Raw genomic sequence first — 21,480 nt, forward strand, 5'->3', positions numbered from 1 at the left:
AGAAAATTTAAAAGGCAAATTATTCTTTCCCTTCTTTCCACTTTTCCCCCACTTCTTCCTCTCATTTTCTTTTTCCACTTTCAAATTCTGTCCTCCATCTGTGTAAGCACTTTTCAGAAAGTCAAGAAAGTCTGTGTGATCATCTGACTTAAAAGCAAAGTTTTGCCTTTGCATTACAATAATTCATTCAATGGAAAGTGGAACAAAGCACTGCAATTTAAAAAGAAAACAAGAACCGATAATATTTTTTGTAAAATTAAGCGATTTATTACAAATTAAAATTATTAAAATGTTTTTATAAACAGGATAAAATTTTTACATAAGATTTTACTGTAATTATTACCAGTGCAAGACTCTGCTCTGTCCAGTGGTAATTACTTGCCTGTAAGTCCTTAACCAGCACACACACACACACACACACACACACACACACACACTTTTCCATATACCCCCCCCCTCCTAATTTACCACATTTCATCTATTCCACATATCAGACTGTTAGAAAGTAAACTTTCCTTTACCATGTAGCGTTAATAATCTAACCCTCATGGTTAACCACTGCTACACCAGTGTGCAAAAAACTTTTATAAACTGGGATTTTTACTCTTAAGGAGTCAGAAATGCATATTAATTGCTGATGCCCATCAGGTTGCCTCTGGAAAAGATTGAAGGATCAGGCATACGGCTGGTCGACAGAGTTGAGAATGTTGAAGGTTGGTGTTAAGAGTACTGTTTGGTGAATTGCTGATGGAACTCTTTGACTTTATTGAGCAAAATCTTGAGTTTATCAGCTGGTGGTAGGATAGTCATCCTGTTAAAAAAAGATCAAATAAGACAGGTTAAAGAAACAGGATATTATAGACAAAAATTAGCTGGTGAACTCCGCCACCTAGTGGTAACTCTACAAATAACAAGATGTGATTATTTAATAGACAATCGAGTGGGTAGGATCGTTCGGAGATGCTGAGTCTTCACAAACCTTCAAAAGTTCATTCAGAAGAAACAATATAATCAATCTGCAATGAGTCCACACTCTATTCTCCAATGTGCACTCCAATTGTCAAGGTGAAGATTCAGTCATTCACTCATATATGAGGGACAAGCAAAGCAAAAGTGAAGTCTAAGAGCTAATTCCTATTAAGTAGCTCAACCATTTTGTACTATTGTCCACTTATGCTCTGTTCACTCACAATACTGAGGTAAAAAATATTTTTTAGGTCGAAGTTCAATTAGTCGAATTCGACCAGTTCGTAACTGTGCCATCCCAATGCCAAAGTTCAGCGAATCAACATAGCCACTCACAAAATCAATAGTAAATGTTGACAACTTTTGATAAGTTGTACTGTAAATACAAACTGCAGACATACAGATTGTTCTGAGGTGAAATATATCCATCATAGATTTTTGCTAATAAAAGATGAACATTGAGGCGGCCATGTTTGCCCACTTTGCTGGTCACATGCCAGAAAAAGCATAAAATCGAAGGGCAAAGCACAAGGACGTTATTAACATGCATTTATTTCGATGACATATCCTTTGCGCTTCAATGTAACGCTTTTCCAGGTGTACGTTTCCCATATTGCCTTAGCAAGAAGCCGAAAATCATGAAAGTTCCTGCTAAACTGTAAACATTGCCACCTCTGCATATGGTGCGGTTTAACCAACTTAACAAGAGACATACCTGAAGTGATAAGTTCCTTCTTTTTGCCCGAACCCACTGCCAGGAACTAAACAGATCCCTGTCTCTTCTAAGAGCCTCATACAATAGAACATGTCTGGTTCTTGGCCATGCTCCTGCACACACACACACACAAATGCACACATTACAAATTCTAAGAGACATATAACAGGAAATGAGAAATCAGTGAAATCCGAGACACACAAACACACCTTGGCCTCCTTTATGGCTCGCTCGGGCAGAATGATGCGAGGGAACGAGTACATCGCCCCCTGCACGGGGTTGCACTTGATCCCAGGCACCGTGTTCAGAATTTCCTCTGTCAACTTGGCCTTCTGCGCCAAAACATTCAGCGTGGCCACGCGTTCCTGTACAAAAGATCAGGACTTTAACTTATTTCTTATTACACAGTAGATCCTGTGGGTGTAATATGCCGAACAAAGTACAGTATAAACAACAGTTGACCTAATTATAGAGTAGGTGGCGCTAATGTTAGTATAAGTTTCACAATCAACACATTATAAGACATTACTTTGCCCACTCTTGCCCGTTTTTTTTAAACACAATTTGAACACCTGCCCAGACCCCCTCCACCCACCAAGGTCTCTGGTGTCATCTACTTTACTCTGCCCCTCAAACCAAAAATAAGCGACCACATGTATGACAAAAGAGGTAAATAAAAGAATTGGATAACATGCTGAACGTCTGATTGAAAGGTTGTAAGTTTCCTCCAAACTGCCACTGCTGGGCCCTTGAGCAAGGCCCTTACACCTGATTTTCTCATGATACTTAAAAAAACAATCCACTCTGGATAACTGCTAAAAGTCCTTACATTTAAGAAGTGAAACTGATCTTGTCCTTTGAAGACAACAATTTCAACCAAAAAAAAAAATTTTTGATTTAGTTTATAAAAAAAACTAATAAACAATCGAATTTTTTATAAAAAAAATGAAAGCATTTTATATGTTTTATCAAGTTGAAAAAATTCCCAGGGTGTTTTTTCTAATACACAAATGCAATTTTTGCTTTCGCAATTTTCTAAACTCATACTGATTGTGTAATGCGTCTGAACCTGTTTCACAATAAAAAATAAAAAAATATGGGTGATTCAAATAAACCACAAATGAGCATATCATTTTAACAGGAAAGTAGTAGTTTATTGGTAAAATGTTGGTCTTATGAACCTAAGCTAAGCTTTTTAAATGCTCAGTTGAAAAAAAGAGATAATCGTGAGTTGCTCACAATGAAATAAATAAATAATTTATTGTAATTATTATAATTAGAATACATTCTTTTCCGGGATGTTAATCGTTACTTACACGCACCCTACAATAAATACATTTAAAAATGTGGGAAAAATGACAGGATTTTACCTTCATGAACTGAGCGTGTGATGGCTCTCTAGGCTGAGGAGGGTTGGTGACCAGGGCCATGAGCGTTTGACCTGGTACAGGAGGACACAGACGCACAGACACCAGCTTAGTGAGCTGAGCCTTCACCTCCTGGTCCATGTTTATCACCTCCATATAGCCGCCTCGCAGGCCGCACCTGAAATGGCATTTTAATATTACAAATAATGGTGGTAAAAAGAATGAATTGACCAGTTTCCTTCAATCTGATTATTAGGAAGCCGTGTCCTATTTTCTATTACGCTCTAATTTGGCTGCTCATTGTGAGCCTGGGAAGCGAGCCAAGACGAACTGAAAGAGTGTACTCACTCTCCCATGTAACACTTGGAGGTGGAATGGAACGAGGCCAGCTCTACTGTGTTGGAGAATTCAGGACCCATCTCGAATAACACCTTCTTAAAAGAGTGGAAGGCACAACCCTCGGCATACACGTTATCCTGATAGACCTAAAGGAGGGAGAGTTAAAGGCTTCAACCTTTTCAATGTAGAAAGTAAAAAAAAACCCAAGTGAATTAACAGCAGTCCTGAGACGGTATTACGTTACCTCGTCAGCCATCAGGAAGAGACGTTCCTTTGCAGCGAATCGTATCACGTCCTCGATGCACTCCCTGCTCTGTACCTGACCTGCCAGAAGAAAGAACAAAGCTCAGATTGAAGAATGTGCCATGTCATGATATGCATGTGCAATAGGAACTCTTGGGAGTTAATATAAGAAAACCTAGCAAATGATTCGCTATTTTTGTTTATTTGCTGAACCATCTTGTTTCGCATAATGTTTAAAACCAAATTTAGCTTAGAATATACAACTTTTTTCCATTTAACCCTTCAGGTTTTTGTAGAATTTGGAAAAACAAACTAAATCCTTTTTTTTTTTCCCTTCATAATTTTATCCCCACAATAAATGCAAAATACAGTCGTCCCTCCATTTATCGCGGTTCGAATCTCGATATTTAATTTGGCGCATTTTTTCACTAAAAGGTCCCGAGTTCAGTTCATCATAAGAAATAAGTACTGTTACAAGAACCCGTAAGTTTCCGCTTATTTGTTGTAGTGTCCTCTGATGTCAAAAAAGGGCGGAGTTTAAAACATACTTCACCAAATGTAGCGAATGAAAGTAAAGAATGCAGTGATGTGTGTACTGTGTGCTCCGCCCCTTTTTCGATGTCATAGGACACTTCAACCAATAAACAAGCAGAGAAACTATGCATGGGCTACGCTATGGTACTCACTATAAATGTGATATTTCTACGGATTTACACAAAATTAATCTCGCTACAGTCTTGCAAATGTTTTCTGTGTGTGTTTAAAGAGTGTGGGAGGATGATTTATGGCTTAAAAAAGAATTTAAAAAAAGCTTTTTGGGGTGGCGTTCATTTATCGCAGAAATTAGTTTTTCGCGGTCGCTTTTTGCACGTAACTATCGCGATAAACGGGGACGACTGTATAAACAAAGTTTTTAATAGACTCAAGTATGTTCCCTTTTTATCAAACAGATTTTAATGCAAATCCAAAGAAGCACAGTTCAGATAAAAAAAATACACCTTGGCTGCAGACTTCTTTCGGCAGCTCCCACTAGGGGTCGCCACAGCGGGTCATCCGTCTCCATACTACTCTGTCCTTGACATCTGTCTCTATCAAACCAACTACCTGCATGTCTTCTCTCACCACATCCATGAACCTCCTCTTTTCCTCCTTTTTGGCGGCTCCATCCTCATCATTCTCCTACCGATATACCCCATGTCCCTCCTCTGCACATGTCCAAACCATCTCAATCACACCTCCCTCACCATGTCTCCAAAACGTCCTACATAAAGAGCCCCTCTAATAAACTTGTTTCTAATCCTGTCCATCCTCGTCACTATTAATGAAAACCTCACATCTTAGCTGCGGACAATGGTGCAAAGCAACACAACTTTTGGAAATTGCTGTGGCTGAATTTTAAAAACAGGTATTTCCTGCATGATGCTTTGACATCTTCACTTCTAGAAATCATATATAAAGAAAAGGTGAATAAGAAGACAGATTAACAAAATCACTGGACTCCTTACAGTACCTGTTGGGTTGCCTGGATTAATGATACACAGGACCCGTGGGTTGCAGTGCTCTCTGGCAGCCTGTAGGGAGCGCTGCAATTCGCTGATGTCCAGGCTCCAGCACTTCTCCTCGTTCAGATAATAGTTAATCTGCACAGCGCCCAGCTCGGCTAATGCGGCAGAGTACAGAGGATACTGAGGGATGGAGATCATCACACCTGTACGAGTACGACCCTCACCTGCTGTCAGCAACTTCAGTATGGTCTGAGACAAAAAGAGAAAATGAAGACATGAAACAAGCATATTGCATCTAGTTATGTTAATACTCACTTTTTATATAAAGATACACAAATCCCCCTTAAATATTATCCAATCCTTATACATATTTGGATGTATATCTATAATATCTATCCTTATTTTCTCATGCCGTATGTGGTTCCCCCACTGTTTCCACAAAATTCGAGGCACACAATTGTATAAAATGTCTTTGGATGTAGAAGCATTTAATTTTCCCTTCACTTGAACTAGGAAACCCAAACCTGTTCCAGCATGACAATGCTGCTGTGTACAAAGCCATGAAGATATGTTTCACATGGGTTTGAAGTGTGTGGAAGATCTTGAGTGGCCTCCTCACCTTCTCACCTACATCAGTACCTGACTTTACTCACACCCTTGTGGCTGAGAAAGCGCAAATCTCCACAAGCACATTCTAAAATCAACTGGATCGGCTTTCTAAATAAGTGGGTTATTATAACAGCAAATGAAAACTAAATGTGGATGAAGTAGGATTAAACTTCATCCATTCAGAAGTAGGATGAAAAAACCATTATATTTTATATATATATATATATATATATATATATATATATATATATATATATATATATATATATGTATGGAAAGTAGTGAAAGCTTTCAGACCCCCTTCACTTCTTTTATTTTTGTTATGCTGCAGCACGGAGTAACATCGCCCAATCCAGGTGTGCAAAGCTTCTTGCGTCATATCCAAAAAGACTTGAGGCTGTAATTACTGCCAGAGCTGATTCCTCAAAGTACAGAGTCTGAATACTTGTGAACATGTGTTATTTCAGTTTTTCCTTCTTCATACATTTGCAAATATTTTCACTTTGTTATTATAGGGGAACTAAGTGTGGATTAATGAGAAAAATATATTTTTAAATTTACAATTATATTATATAATATATATATATATATATATATATATATATATATATATATATATATATATATATATATATATATATACACACATATACTATTGTAATATCTGGCTGCAACATATACAAAATGTAAAATAGTGAAGGGGGTTTGAATACTTTCTGAATGCACTACAACTTGCTTTGGCAACAACATTGCTGAAACGGTCAGGGCAATAAACCACGCTTGGAACGTTTGAACTTGGAGCGAAGAGTGGGGGGGAGGAGAGTGTGGGCAAGGAGAGAGATAAAGAGCGGCATAGAGAAAGACAAGAGAGTGAGTTACAATGATTGGGAGAGAGAGACGGAGAGAAAAAAAATGAGAGGCGTAAAGAAATGTGTGCGAGAGAGAGAAAATGAAAGGCAGAAAGGAGAAAATATATATTAACAACAAAGAATTTAATGTCATAAAAAGAAACTCAAAGTAAAAAAAAATGCCCCTGTGACTAAAGATTTTGCTTCCAAACTACAAAGCAAATTTTGTTAAGAAGTAACAAAAGCCTATAGCCTCCAGTTTAGCCCCATTGGCACCACTTTAAACCATGCTAGTGGGTAGAAATTACAGGTCTCCCACTGACCTCTCCAAGCGCAGGCTCTGAGTTTTTAATGTGTGTGATGCTTTGGCCATAAAATTAGCACAAAGCTAAACTGGAGGCGATAAGATTACACAAAACTCTAGTGTTAAACTATTTACAGTACATTAAGTCCTCCAAAAGCAGCCAGAGCTTATCCTACATGCACACTAAACAAATATACAGTGTGTTTGTCAAACATTTCTCTCAGCATTCTCAGAACTGCAATGGAAAGTTTTTTCGCCCCCAGAAACTAAAGGTGGAAAACATTAATTCGCCTTGGAATTTTTTCAATTCTTTTGCACTTGATTTCCTGAATCTTTATGAAAAATAAAAAGCCCCAATTCCCACATCATCACTCATACTAAACACATAACTTTAAGAGGCTCATGAATATTTTAGTATCTGTCTGGCTATGGGCAAATTCATTAACAGAATGGTCGTAATAAATCACAAGGACATACGACGATGCCGTCGCTGGCGCCCGTGGTCAGATAGATGTTGTCCGGGTCACAAGAGATGCCGCCGTCACGGCGCTCGATGTAGTGGGCCACGTCTTGCCTGATGCAGTCGATACCCTGGCTTGCAGTGTATGAGCCTAAAAAAAAGGGAGGATAAATGCTGCACGTTACAAATGAAATGAAAATCTGAGGCCTAGAAATTAGTTCGGGGTCTAATAAAGCCTTAAGATGTATTTCAATTCAGCTCATAATGTTGGGTCCAAATATCACAAGGCCCTTAAATGATTAATAGATCACCACGCATGCAATATTTTGCAATTAGTTTGATTAGTTTTCATTTTATGATCTGACACTGTCAAAAAACAGAGGCCACACCCCTTAAACTGTAATGGACAAACAAATAGGCCACACCCCTTAAACTGTAATGGATGAGCAAAAAGGCCACACCTTCTAAACTGTCATTAATGAGCAAAAAGGCCACAACTCCTGAAATGTCATAGACAAACACAAAAGCCGCACCTCCTAAACTGTGATGAACAAGCACAAAGTCCATGCCTCCTAAACTAATAATAAGAAAAAGGCCACACCTCCTAAACTAATAATAATTAAAAAGGCCACACCTCCTAAACTAATAATAATTAAAAAGGCAACACCTCCTAAACTAATAATAAAAAAGGCCACACCTCCTAAACTAATAAGAAAAAGGCCACACCTCCTAAACTGATAAGAAAAAGCCACACCTCCTAAACTAATAATAAGAAAAAGGCCACACCTCCTAAACTAATAATAAATAAAAAGGCCACACCTCCTAAACTAATAATAAGAAAAAGGCCACACCTCCTAAACCAAGAATAAGAAAAAGGCCACACCTCCTAAACTAAGAATAATACCAACAGAGGCCACACCTCCTAAGATTTGATGGACAAGCACAAACACGCTTCTTAAATTGAGAATAACAAGCAAAGACCACGCCGTAAATATGCAACCGATAAATAGACCACACCCTCTACACTATAAATGATGAGACCACGCCTCCTAAAATAATAATTAAGCAAAATGGCCACGCCTCTTAAATTAAGATAGAAGCACAAAGGCCACACCCTCTAGAGAACTGAGGGACAGTTCATGCCTCGGAAACTTCATCACATACCGATACTTCTTCCTCCACACGCCTTCAGGATACGCCGTGCACGATCTTTGGCATCATCAGGAAACTTGTTATCATTTAGCAGGTCTGGATACAAGCACAACGCCAAGACCTTAAAAAGAAGCACAACAGTGAGACCACTGGGGGGGGAAAGACAAATATGCTTAATGCTAGACGTTAATTTGACATTCTAACTGCTCTTAGATGACTTATGTAACCCGGGCCAAATACATGCTGACTGAAGATAACAGAAGATAAGGTTTTTCTGCTCTGAACTGATGCCTACCTGTCTGAAGAAGGTGATGGGTTGCTGTCCCATGGCATGGGCGTCTCCGATGTTAGCTTTGATGACCTCGTCAAAGGGTTTCTTAACTCCCTATAGTAAAAAAGAGAAGTTTCTTCAGGCCATGTTGAGTATTAGATCCTACTTCCTCCTTTGCATTTGTTCTCTTGATCTCTCAAGCGGATAAATCATGGTCAGATTTGTCATAAATTTTGCCATAAGGCTAAAAAGGTAGTTTGATTATTTTATATAATATATATATATATATATCTCTTTCTCTCTGTCTCCCTCCATCCATTTCTGACTGTCTTTCACTCTCTTTTGTCTTTCACTTGTTTCTCTGTCTATCTCAGTTTTCCTCTGTCTCAATCAAGTGATTTGTCTCACCGTCTCTCTCTCTCAATGTTCACTTTTGTCTTTGTCTCCCCTCTCTCTCCATTCTCCTCTCTTCCTCATTGTTTATTTATCTAGGTCTCTCTCGCTCTTTTTTCCACTGCCTCTCTCCACCTTTTTGCCTCTAGCCGTCTTTCACCATCTCCTACTTTTCCACTTATCTTTCACTCCATGTCTATGTTTTTGCCTCACAGTCTGTGTGTATGTCTTTTTAAGTGCCTCCCTCCTTTCCTCTATCTGTCCATTCTTTTCTCTTCTTCATTCAAAAATCCCTGTCACCAAGCAAACAGCTGAGGCATCGTCGGCTCTTATTTCACAGTCCTACATTCCACAGAGAGAGAGAGAGAGAGAGAGAGAGAGAGAGAGAGAGAGAGAGTTCAGCCAAGAATTCACACAATTGTCTCGATATTCTCAATCAACCATGAAATACGCTGTGTCGGAAATCCGCACTGGCGCAAGGAGGCCAAGACGCAAACTTCAATCATCACACGCTTGCACCACAAACTAATGTAGATACAGTACCACAAACAGACCTGCTTACGGCACACTGTTCCTTATAAAATCTAATTCAAGTACAAATTGACGAAGGGAAAGTGGAAATTCTGGAGCTATGAGCGAGTACGTCACTCTAGATAAGGGCGTCTGCTAAATGCTGTCAATGTAAAAGGTCAGATTTGGAGATTACAGAAATCTGAGATGCTAAAAGGAGCAATGTTGGACAAGAGGACAGATCCTCCCATGACCAAAAGATTGCTGGACCGCATGGAAGCAGGATATGTGGCAGCTTGGCGATCCCGGGGCTTAAACACCCGACATTCGGATCAGTAACCAAGAGCCTTTACCACCAAGTTACCACCACCTTGTTACCAGCGATTTATCAGTCAGACCAATCAGAGTGCAGCATTCGTTTTTAAATAATCGACAAATAACTGATTAGTTTCTCAGACAGGGCCATTTATTAATCCAACTTCCTTTTCTGACTCAAACCCTCGTCAAGTGCTGTGTCCTATTTTGCACGTATACAATGCACTATGTAATAAATTCATTAGATACCTTTTTTGAGTGTGTAACCTGTGTGTGCAAATACTGAGACATGAACGAGAATGTTGTTGCCTGTTTAAACACACCATCACCATAAACACCATTAAGAATCTCCTTGATGCGGAACAGATTTTCTTTTATTATTATTCCTTATATAATTTATTCTACTATCACTTTATCTACTACTCCTGTGACCTATTTGTTTTCCCAGGAATTAGTTGACCATCCAGGTACCATTTCAACACACTAATTCTGATCTAGGATACTATTTTTTGACAGATATGAAGTGCAGCATTTTCTGCATCTGGTGTGTAAAAAAAAAAAACAGGTGATGTGTGTGAGAACCATCATACTGTTGAAATCCTTTTACATTAAAGTGTGTGTGTGTGTGTGTGTGTGCGCACTCTCTTTCAGCCGATCGGAGCAGTTGGCAGGTCCGTCCTCTGACTCTTTCTCTGCTTTGAATAAATAACCCTCAACACTATGAAGCCTCGGATCCTGTTATTGGTCAAACAACAGAGATGTTTATCAGCTCTGGCCAATCAGGTTTGGTGTGGGAGAAACTCCCCAAAGGCCAGACAACTCCAACTGGGCCTGTTGTGTTTACGACCAGTCATTAGACAAGAACTGTGACACTTTAAAGCACAAAGAACAGATGCATGGTCATTTTCAGTGGTGGACAGTAAGGAAGTAAATGTAATTCATTACTGCAGAAAAGCTACTTAAGTGCAAATCTGTACTTTACTGCACTATTTCTATTTTACTTTAACTTTACTACATTTCAAAGTCCAAAATCATACTTTTTACTCAACATTCAGCGAAAATCAGCTGTCCCTTTTTATTTATGAGCGGATACAAAACGTAACTGGTCAACCAGTTACCACCAATCGGGGTCGAGCGCGCGCTCTGTTTAGAACTTGTTTTGATTGGCGCTTGGTGTATCTACTGATCACCAACATACAGTTCAGCGTCAGTTCAACATCAATCAGAACATTTAGAGAGGAATAAATGGTGAAGAAACTTCTGACTCAAAGTCGCCACAACACCCGTGTCCTCATTTGAGCGATTATTTTAAGTAGCTGAAAAGAAGGTTTTGGGTTCATGACAATTGTAAAAGAAATCAGTGTTTGACTCATATCGTTTTATTAGTAAATCAGTGTGCTGAGAGTCACATTCAAGTCTTTTCACATAAACTGAGGTGATTAAGTAAAGAATCTTATGATAAAAATGATAACGAACATTATAGCCGTAATAAATCATAGTACTTTGGATACTTAAATACATTTAAAGGCAAAAACGTTTGAACTTTTACTTAAAGGGGAATTTTTTTAACATTAACTGGAGTCATATTTTAGCGAGTCAATCTCTAACTCAAGTGCATGTTTCAACATCTTCAGCTCTGCTACCTCCAGCTCCACCTCCTGTCTTTCACTCAATGCCACTGTCTCTAAACCATACAAAATCTCAGGTCTCACCACAGTCCTATAAACACAACAGAATATTTTAAATATTAATAAAAAGTAGACAAATATGATAGGATCTTTAATGCAACATTGTGCTGCGCGACCTGTTGAAGCGAACGCTGTGAACAAGCATTTACTGGAGCTCTTATTCAGACTCCTGCGCCTGTCCACAGCTAGACTGGCCAAACTGCTTCAGCCGTCTCAGGTTTGAAGAATGCCTTTGCCAGAGTTCTGGTGCTTTTACAGTAAATATTGTGTTCTATCCTTAGAAAGCATCCATCAACATGCAGCTGATTGTCAAACAGCTCCAGTCTTGTCTCATCTATCCAAAGAAAATTCTTGTGGCTTCTCAATATGCATTTTAGCAAATGCTAAATGTATTTATATTTTTATCTAAAAGGTCACCAATACATTTGTTAATGTCTGTAAACGTTTTGATTGTAAATACTGTAACGTTCTAATAATTTATGTCATGTGATGTTGACTGACACAAACCGGATTGGCGTCAAGGCATGTCATGGTTGCATCAGTGAGATTTTGCCTAAAGGCAGGTACACATTTTTGGCCCCGATTGGTTGTCGAAGACAAATTTTTAAATCTTAAAAGATTTCTATAATCCTAAGATAAAATCTGTAGCCTTTAAACGCTGGTTTGACATGCCGACCATATAATGGCCGTTGTGATCATCTTTTTCTTCCCATGAAATTCTGGCAGTGAATAAATATTTCAGACACTTTCCTGCAGTGCGAGTTTCCTCTGCTGACCATCAATCCAAGAACCAAAAGATCGCCGAACCTGATGACGCAATTAGCGGGACAATCTCAAACCACCTCAGGGAAAATGTCGAAACGAGTCAGCTGGACAGTACAGCAAGAAGAGAAACTTCTTGAGTTATCGAGTTTTTGTTGCCGATGTTTGTAATCATCGAGGCATGAACACAATAAACGCTACAGATTTCTTTAGTTTGCTGCTAGCTACCATTAGCGAGAGAACTGCCTGAACGTGCCACGGATTCATTTCAAACTTGGACGAGTCTTTTTCTTGTGGTGGTCAGTTTTTGACTGTTGTACAGTCTGATATGATGACAACTGAGATCCTACAGTGTGACATGGGGACCATCTTCATACAGTCTGGCAAGAAACAGTCGCAAAATTACCTTGCCTGGAATAACGTGCAACTAGTGTCAGGTCTGAAATTTAAGAATACAGAAAAAAAAAATGCACAGTTTAATTTTTGGCCAAATAAACACTAAAGAAATCAGAGAACAGAATTAGTTCTACACAAATTCCTCAACGATATAGAAAAAATATTCAGATTTGATCCTCAGGAATTCCAATTATCTATTTAATATTGAAAAAATAAAAGTATTAATACTTCTATTTGACTTAACAGATAATGCTGATAAGGAAGAAAAAAGGAAAAAACAACACAAAAAAACTTGCAGTCAATGGCAGATTCGAAACTGTTGGTTTGTGGTTTAAAACATGTGACTAGCTTCCCTGCTGAGGGGGAAAAAAAAGAACATACAAAAAAAATGTTTAAACAGTTTGTTGGAATGACAGATATTGAAATTAATAAGTATAAGGTAAAGTAAAAGATTCATCCAATTTTGAAAGGTAATCAGACTTGATTCTGCTCACATGAAAAGTGTCTCTGATTTAGACGTACCAGTCTGATCACCGACTACATTATTAACAACACCGTATGGACAAACGTATTGGGACACCTGGGATTTCCAGCCATACCTTATGGGGTTGGATCATTTGTACACCAAACCACAAAGCTGGAGGCAAACAATTGCATAGGATATTTTCTGATGTGGTAGAATTTAAATTAAAATTAAAACCCAAACCTGTTCCAGCATAACAATGCCCCTTTTCACAAAGCCGGCTCCATGAAGATATATGGTTTGGAAGTGTGTGGAAGATCTTGAGAAGATCTATAGAGCTTTGAAATAAACCCTAGTGAACACCCTTGGTATGAATGCGAACGCTGAATGCACCTCAGGCCTCCTCACCTCACCTACATCAGCACCTGACTTTACTAACACCCTTGTGGCTGATGAGCACAAAATTTTATTGAACATCTTCCCAGAAGAGTGGAGGTCATTATAAAAGCAAACGGACGAAATAAATAGGATGTTCAAACAAGATCAGGTGTCCACAAAATTGTGTCCATATAGTGCGTATAATCTCTGTTCATTCTTAAAGGTTACTGTAGTTCGTCTTTTCTAAACATGAAATCCTCGCTAATGTATCCACTATGTGTTCAAATTTATTTTCAACCCTGTATGCCACAGACATGGAAGGATACAGCTTTCAGTTTTATGGAGACTTTTTGACAACCATAAATACTTCTGTAACCATGACGGTCATTTCGACTCGGGGGTCATGACACCAGGAAGTGCAGAAAGTGAAGTAACGACAGATGCTTGTTACTTGCATGCTTTTCTAACAGGAATAGGGTTTATAATGAATCATGAACAGGGCCACCAAATCATGACATCTGGTTCGGGTAAATAACTCCTTCACTGTCGCAAAAAAAACTCTCGTGTCAGGCGAAAATAAGTTAGACGGAGAATGTTTATCGCTCTTCTGAACATACTTATAGACGTTCAACAATATTGAAATGTAGCTACAAATAGATAAAAGTAGCAAGTCATTCATTAACAAATAAAAAAGGACAATCATGGCCAAAATTACGTTGCCAGATAAGAAGTATAAAACACTTATCACACGTATCGCCTTGTGTTGAATTGAAATCGGATCGCACTGCATCGCAATATCGCATCAGTAGCTGCTTCATATATATCTTTAAATGAATCATATCGTTGGCTATGCATCAAGATGCGAATTATATCGGCTTTAGTTATTGAGATGCGCATCCATATTACATTCACAATATACACTATTGTTATTGCACCATATTACAGACTATTTCCCAAATAATCTCATTTATAGATCAACGTTTTCATCTTATTTTCAGATCAGATCATTTTCCAATTAAAACACGCAGATCTTTTGCAAGCATTCCAAAAAGTCCAAGCACTCTGTGTCAACACTGACTGAATTATAAAGCGAAATTTATAAATAAAAATTATGCAACACTTCAGTTTTACAGAAATCCATGTCACAAGCTATTTGTTAGTTAACTAATTCCTAGCTGTTGCACTGGAACTTTGGTATTTGCTTAATTGAAGCCCACAAGATGACTAAGGACAAAATGCAAGACACAAGCATTACTGCACGTTAATGTCTGATCTCAGGGGGGAAAAAAAATACAGGATCAGCATGAATCATCAGGAATAAATCAGGTCTCAGGGTCAAAGTAAACTTCGGTCTCTGGACCTGTTTTTCCACGAGCCTTTGCGTCACAACTTTTCGACTCGGCCCCCCGTAGCCTTTCTGTCATTACCTGTTTGCTCAACTCTATGTCTCCGTTTATATCCTCGGTTCGTTGTAAATGGCCTCTTTAAGAACTGGCCAGGGACAAACAAAGATGAGGATGATCTACGTGTGCGCCACTAGAAAGCAAACAAAGCGCTCTGTTGAGCAAGTGCTTTCAGAAATGGTAGACTTTGAGATGTGGGTGTGTAAACATGTATAAAGAGAAGCCGGTGTTTTACTGGTTTCCCCCCCGGGGAGCAATTCAGTCTCGGAGCAGAGCATTGTCTTCTCTAACTATAAGGTTCAGGTAAAAAGAAGCTTGGATTTAAAAAAAGGGTGGAGATGCAACTGGTGTAACCAGGTGAAAAGTCAGCAAAGAAATGCTATGACCAACAGAAGAATTAAAAACAGTTTCCACATGCACATATTGAGGCGAGGGAGCGCATTTGCTTTAATGTGAATCAAATTAAACTGTGTGCTAGCGTATCTAAATTGCTAACAAACTGGAAAACTAAACCCATTTTTAAGAAAATGAGACAAAAAACAGTTAATCTAGCAATAGTGAGCTTGTTAGTAAAAGTTGCTAGCTGCTAGCAGCATTATTTAGAAAAAGTCACTAAGACACCATAACTAAGAGTGCTAATAAGAATGCTAATTACCAAAAAAATATATAGCTTACTTAACATTGGTTAGCCTGTTTGTGAACCTAGCTAATAATGTTAATTACCAAAAAAGTACTTATACCACTAGCCAGAGTATTAACACAATATTAGCTAGGTTCTTAGCCAAACACTGACTAGCTTGTATGTCCACCTCGATGTGTGAATTACTACATAATACCATACAACAGCAGTGATGTCATACTGTCCATGAGTGGTCATTCGAATTTGATGTGAATTTGACATGTATATCCTAGAGGCTCCTGTCCTTGATTGAACCCAAAACAGAATAATTGTGTTACAATTACACACAATGTGGTCTAATAATCCTGCACAATGTGTCTGCATAGAAATAAAAGAGGTGCGCCATTTTTACACCGGCTACTCCCAAATAAGCCCGATTCTGACTGATATAAAAGACTCCTTTGTTGGAATACACTCTGCCCAAAGAAAGCAGAGCAGCTGGTGTTAATGGAGCCACTGTGGAAACTGGTAGCTGCCTGAAACTCCCTGAGATACAGTGCTGTCAAATTTTGGATTTGGAAGAGCAGTCATTCTGAAAAGCTGTGTGACAGAAGCAAACATCTAGAGAGAGAGATGATTGGTGGAGATCCTTTATTCCCCAACACTAATTGCACATGCCTAAACAAAAAGCCCCAGGGAAAGTACTGTGGTCTAAACACGGTCTACTATACACCGATTAGGGTATTGTGATTTACTGTGTAGCCATGTGCAGGTTATACACTTTCAAGCTTGTCATAAAAAAAAAAAATCAATTAATCGTCCAGTTACAACCAATGGTCACTTTAAAAGCAATACCTCAATGTTGCTAGCCTAGAGCTTTCACAAAAAAATCACTACGCTCAACCCTTTGAAATGTTATCCATCATGAATTTTGATTAAACTTGACCTTGATGACAATAGGATTAATCTAGCTTGTTGAAATTGTTCACCTTCTATCTTATGGAATTAAAAAGGAATACGGGACAAAGGCAATCATTTTGTTTTAATTCAGACCTAATGAAGATTGTGGACCTTTAAAGAAGTAGATGCCGACCCCGCAAACATACCAAACCATCTAGAGACGTACCAGCGCCAATTGGATGCCACTTCATGTGGAGTTTGGACACTGGACCTCCTTGAGTGTTAAAGGCTCTGGCATGGAGAAGCTGTGTTGTATCTGTGATGATCGCAAATGTTGAGCTATTTAATGAGTTGCTCAGTAGCTCCTAGTTTTATAACCATAAAATGACTGATAATATAATGATAAAATAGTAGAAAGAACATTACTCAATCTTATACTCCAGTGCTCATGTTAGTTCTCACTCTCCAGTGTTCTGTATTGTTTGAAGATTTATGATCACACTCTTGATATCACCCAAATGAGGACGGGTTCCCCTTTTGAGTCTGGTTCCTCTCAAGGTTTCTTCCTCATAACATCTAAGGGAGTTTTTCCTTGCCACAGTTGCCATGTCATCAGGGATAAATACACACTATTCACCTTAACTCTTAAAAAAAAAACTGCTTTGAGACAATGTCTGTTGTGAAAAGCGCTATAGAAATAAACTTGACTTGACCTTGTGGAGATGGACAGGGGTCTCAGAGCCATAATGGGTGGAGCTTACATACAATTCAATGAGAATGACAATGGTGCCAGTCAACACCAAGCTGCCACTGTTTAAGCAAAGCCTTCACCCCTCAAATACTTAATTCTAAATGAGATCATTGTTAGTTGCTTTGGATAAGGGTGTCTACCAAATTCTGTAAATAAAAAATTAAATGCTCAATTTCACTCTAAATAAAACATTTCACTGGTACTTTTTTTAACCTCCACCATGGTGAAAAACTAATGTTGCATCACAGGACAGTGAAATACCCTATGAGCAAAGTGCTATCTGCCCCCTTCCACATATACGAGTTGTATAGCTGTAGTGCAATATTACTCTTTTGGACTTTTAACTGCAATTTGTTTGACTTATAATTCGCATTCTCATTACATTATTTCATGCCAGGTAACAAAAGCCCAATAAAATATTCAATGTTTTCAATTCGAAAAATCTAGCTATTGTAATGAAATAGCTATTTTAATTTCTTTCCATTATATTAATGTTAAAATATTACCACACAAAGTATGTCTGCTCATAAATTTCGACTTTCGACACATACATACATTTTTTTTTTTTAAGTTCTCGACAAGAATTTCAGAACATTAAAACAGAAAAAAAAATTTTGCAAAAAAAGTTTTTGCGAGACTTGCAAGTACTTGCGTGGTATGTAGAAACACAGGTTACATGACTGAGCATGACATCCGAGAGCTTAGCAGCCATTATCACCAAGCAATTCCAAGCAATTCCAAGCAACCCATGAAAGAAATGCTAATATACCATAGAACCTTTGCAGAACAAGTAAATAGAATAATTTAATATTACATACGACACAGTAATGTCTCAATTGTTTCAATTAATTTTTTTCAAGTGTCATAGCGTCATAGATCAGTTGCAAACTTAACCTCCTAACGTAATTAAAATGCACCATGGGGCACCGGGAAGTTCATTTAAAACACAAACACATGGGGTTTTAATAGAGTCTGCTAAATGTATGTGCTTAAAAAAAAAATGGAAGGGTCAGATCAGAAGATAAACCCATGCCCACTATGAGAACAGATACAACTTATAGATGAGAACATTTACATTTAAGGTTAGGTTGCTGTTGATCTCTGCAGTGCCGTGATTCAGTGCAGTAGAATAGTACTTCTGGCATTTAGAGAAGAAATGGTGCAGTTTAGAACACGGCTCATTTTTGGTCCCTGAAGACTGAACCGAGAATCTCATAACGGAACACGCGAAAAGGCTTCATGACATTTTGGAGACCTGCACAGCTGTTTATATTTGTTAGTTCAGTAAAGGATTAAAGAGCTGAAAAGTGCAGTGCTGGACTGGAGCTGATGAGTTGATTAGATTAGTGCTGCCTAATCCAGGTGCCTTAACTTTCCAAACAAAACTACATTTTATTCTGATTGTATTGCACCTGACTTCACTTTATTAGAAAAGTTCAACTGGTGCGGGGTCAGGAGTAATACGGCAGGGGAACGAAGCAAAATGTGCAGAACAAGATTAGATCTAGGAATACATGCACCAAGAAATGCAGCTACACCAGTTTAGATTTCTAGGCACACAGAGATTTTTAGAATAAAGTAAGCAGTTTCTCTGACAATGCAAAGATGCATGAAATGCAAAATGCAAAGAATGAACACAACTGAAGCTAGAACATAGCGATAGAATGCTAACTGTCACCTTTCTTTTTTTTTGTCCTCCGAGAGACTTACTGCTCAGGACGATTTTATTCACTCCTTTTGGCCTACAAATGCACATAAGATGCTTTGCAACACCTGTGCTCAAATTACATCTCCGAGAGCTCAAAATCTTTCAGAATGTACCCAGATCAGCGAAGGCCACTCTAAGTACAGTGGTGTGAAAAAGTGTTTGCCCCCTTCCTGATTTCAGTTTTTAAATGACATTTTTTATTATTGAGGGGAAAACAAAATCCAAAACTACGTGTGAAAAAGTGTTCGCCCCTAAACCTAATAACTGGTTGAGCCACCCTAAGCAGCAACAACTGCAATCAAGCGTTTGCGATAACTTGCAATGAATCCGTTACAGCGCTGTGGAGGATCTTTGAACCACTCACCTATGCAGATTTGTTGTAATTTAGCCACATTGGAGGGTTTTCGAGCTTTTTAAGGTTAGGCCACAGCATCTCAATAGGATTCGGGTCAGGTCTACACAGGGCCATGAAGTTTTGGATTTAGTTTTCCCTCAGTATTAAAAAACAACTTCATTTAAAAACTGTATGTTGTGTTCACTTGTGTTTTCCTTTTACTAATATTTAAATTAGTTTGATGATATAAACATTAAAGTGTGACAAACATACAAAAAAATAGGGGGCAAACACTTTTTCACACCACCCTATGTTTTAAATTTGATTCACTGAAATATAAATAGTAACCCTTTTTTTGTTTGTTTTTGTTTAAATACATTTATTAAAACAGCAAAAATGAAAAGAGAAATGGAATAAGGATGTCACTATAAACCAACACCTGCAACAACTGTGCTTAAATTACATCTCCGAGAACTCGAAATCTTTCGGAATTCACCCAGGTCGATGTCAAGCTGGTTTTCCTTAATGAACTGTTGTTCCGTTTTATGGATTTGGATTAAATCCAATCCTACAGCACAATCAGGGTTAGTCATTAAGGCTATTTTTTTTCCTAATCATTTTGTGGCAACACTAATTAAAACTGTTTATAATACAGGGTCCATGAACCATGAAGCATAGCCAAAAAGTCTGTAAATTTATGGAGGGTGAATATGTTCTAATCACAGCCTACACTTATGAAAGCATTCGATTATATATTGAGATCTTATAATATTTAGAATTAGAGACAAGTAATTTGTTCTAAACAGCTTTAAAAGCTAAATGTGATTGATTCAAGGACAACAAGCATCTCGATCAGTGCAAGATGAAGACCAAATGTTCAAGAATGGGTCTTGAAAAAATTGTCAAATTATTATTAAACTTAATTAAAAGCCTGTGTGTACACTTCCAGAAACAAACGTACATACATTATGTATCTAGTAACAAAAACCGGATCTTTGTTGGTACCTCGAACGTACCAACAAAGAACTCCAGATGTTGATACGTTTACTTCTGAGAGTGTAGAGATAAAGGGGCTCCGTAAAGTTTACTCGACCCTTATTATGGGATTTGAAGAGCTTTAAGAGAAGTTTTTGGAGATGGGACATGGCACCTCTCTGAGCTCCTTCTCCAGCTGCAAGGCGCGCTGCACGATGGGTCCTCGCACCGCGTACTCCACCGTCTTCACGTTGGCGTTCATTGAGTCTATGGTGAGCACCTTCTTGCGCTGGTTGAGCAGCTCCTTCTCGGCCATCTTCTCCCACGCGAGTCGGCTCCAACCTGCAGAGAAAGTCCTTCTGGGACACCGGGGTATAGAGAAAGAGGGAAAAGTCATCATAAGACGCGCTAGTCTTTCACATGTGCACTGCAGCATCGCTTGTTTCTTTACTTTTTGCGCAATTGACGCAAATAAACCGCAAGTTTCCCAACAGAAGCGCGACTCGATTAAAACGCAGATCACGCAGAAGGTCCAGACTGCAGGAGACCTTTGATCCTGATCAGGGATAGTACTAAGATAAGCAAACCACGTTGCTTGGACATTAATGCGCGCACACACACTTCCTTGCCAAAGTCCCATTTCTTTTTATGCACTTTGTATACTCTCTTTTTTTTTTTTTTTTTTTTTTTTAAAAGACCCCCACCATTAACACCACCTCCCACTCAGCTTCACCATCCATCAGCTTTTACGCACCAGAAGTGTTTGAAGAAGCTTCCTTGGATTTCCTAGACGACCGACGCCGGGGCAGAGGAGCTGCGAGAACTTGGATGAAGATTCCCCGCCGTGCAGAGCGACTCTGGGAGGAGACTTCAGTCAAACACGGAATGAAATGAATAGAAGGTCCGGCTCCTCCCATGCGCTTTAGCGACACAGAAGAACTCCAAAACCAGCATTCTGCCACTCTCAATGTCGCAAGAATTAGATACAAATTTACGCGTCCCCCATAATAAATAATCTTATAAAAACTTTTTTAATTGCTTTATTAAATATAATTAGTAACCCCTTTAAAGACTCGTGCATGCTCCTTTTGTTTCTATGCAACAAT

At 38.6% G+C, this 21,480-nt stretch overlaps 1 protein-coding gene across 2 annotated transcripts; it reads right to left on the bottom strand.

The window, feature by feature from the left end:
* Positions 1-244: 244 nt before the first annotated feature.
* Positions 245-21,285, bottom strand: gpt (glutamic--pyruvic transaminase). Of its 2 annotated transcripts, none has more exons than XM_046876032.1 (12): positions 21,129-21,285; positions 20,550-20,733; positions 8,804-8,893; positions 8,521-8,629; positions 7,374-7,507; positions 5,141-5,384; positions 3,632-3,711; positions 3,397-3,533; positions 3,052-3,226; positions 1,891-2,046; positions 1,682-1,794; positions 245-811 (listed from the first exon to the last, which is right to left on the bottom strand). In XM_046876032.1, the coding sequence occupies exons 2-12, from the start codon at positions 20,688-20,690 to the stop codon at positions 721-723; spliced, it is 1,470 nt and encodes a 489-aa protein (XP_046731988.1). In that variant the 5' UTR covers positions 20,691-20,733; positions 21,129-21,285; the 3' UTR covers positions 245-720. The 2 variants fall into 2 exon arrangements, with proteins under 2 accessions (XP_046731988.1, XP_046731989.1); XM_046876033.1 differs by having other exon boundaries at positions 20,550-20,730; positions 21,129-21,262.
* Positions 21,286-21,480: the final 195 nt, after the last annotated feature.

Source organism: Silurus meridionalis, chromosome 20 (assembly GCF_014805685.1).
Source record: "Silurus meridionalis isolate SWU-2019-XX chromosome 20, ASM1480568v1, whole genome shotgun sequence".
NCBI lineage: Eukaryota > Metazoa > Chordata > Actinopteri > Siluriformes > Siluridae > Silurus > Silurus meridionalis.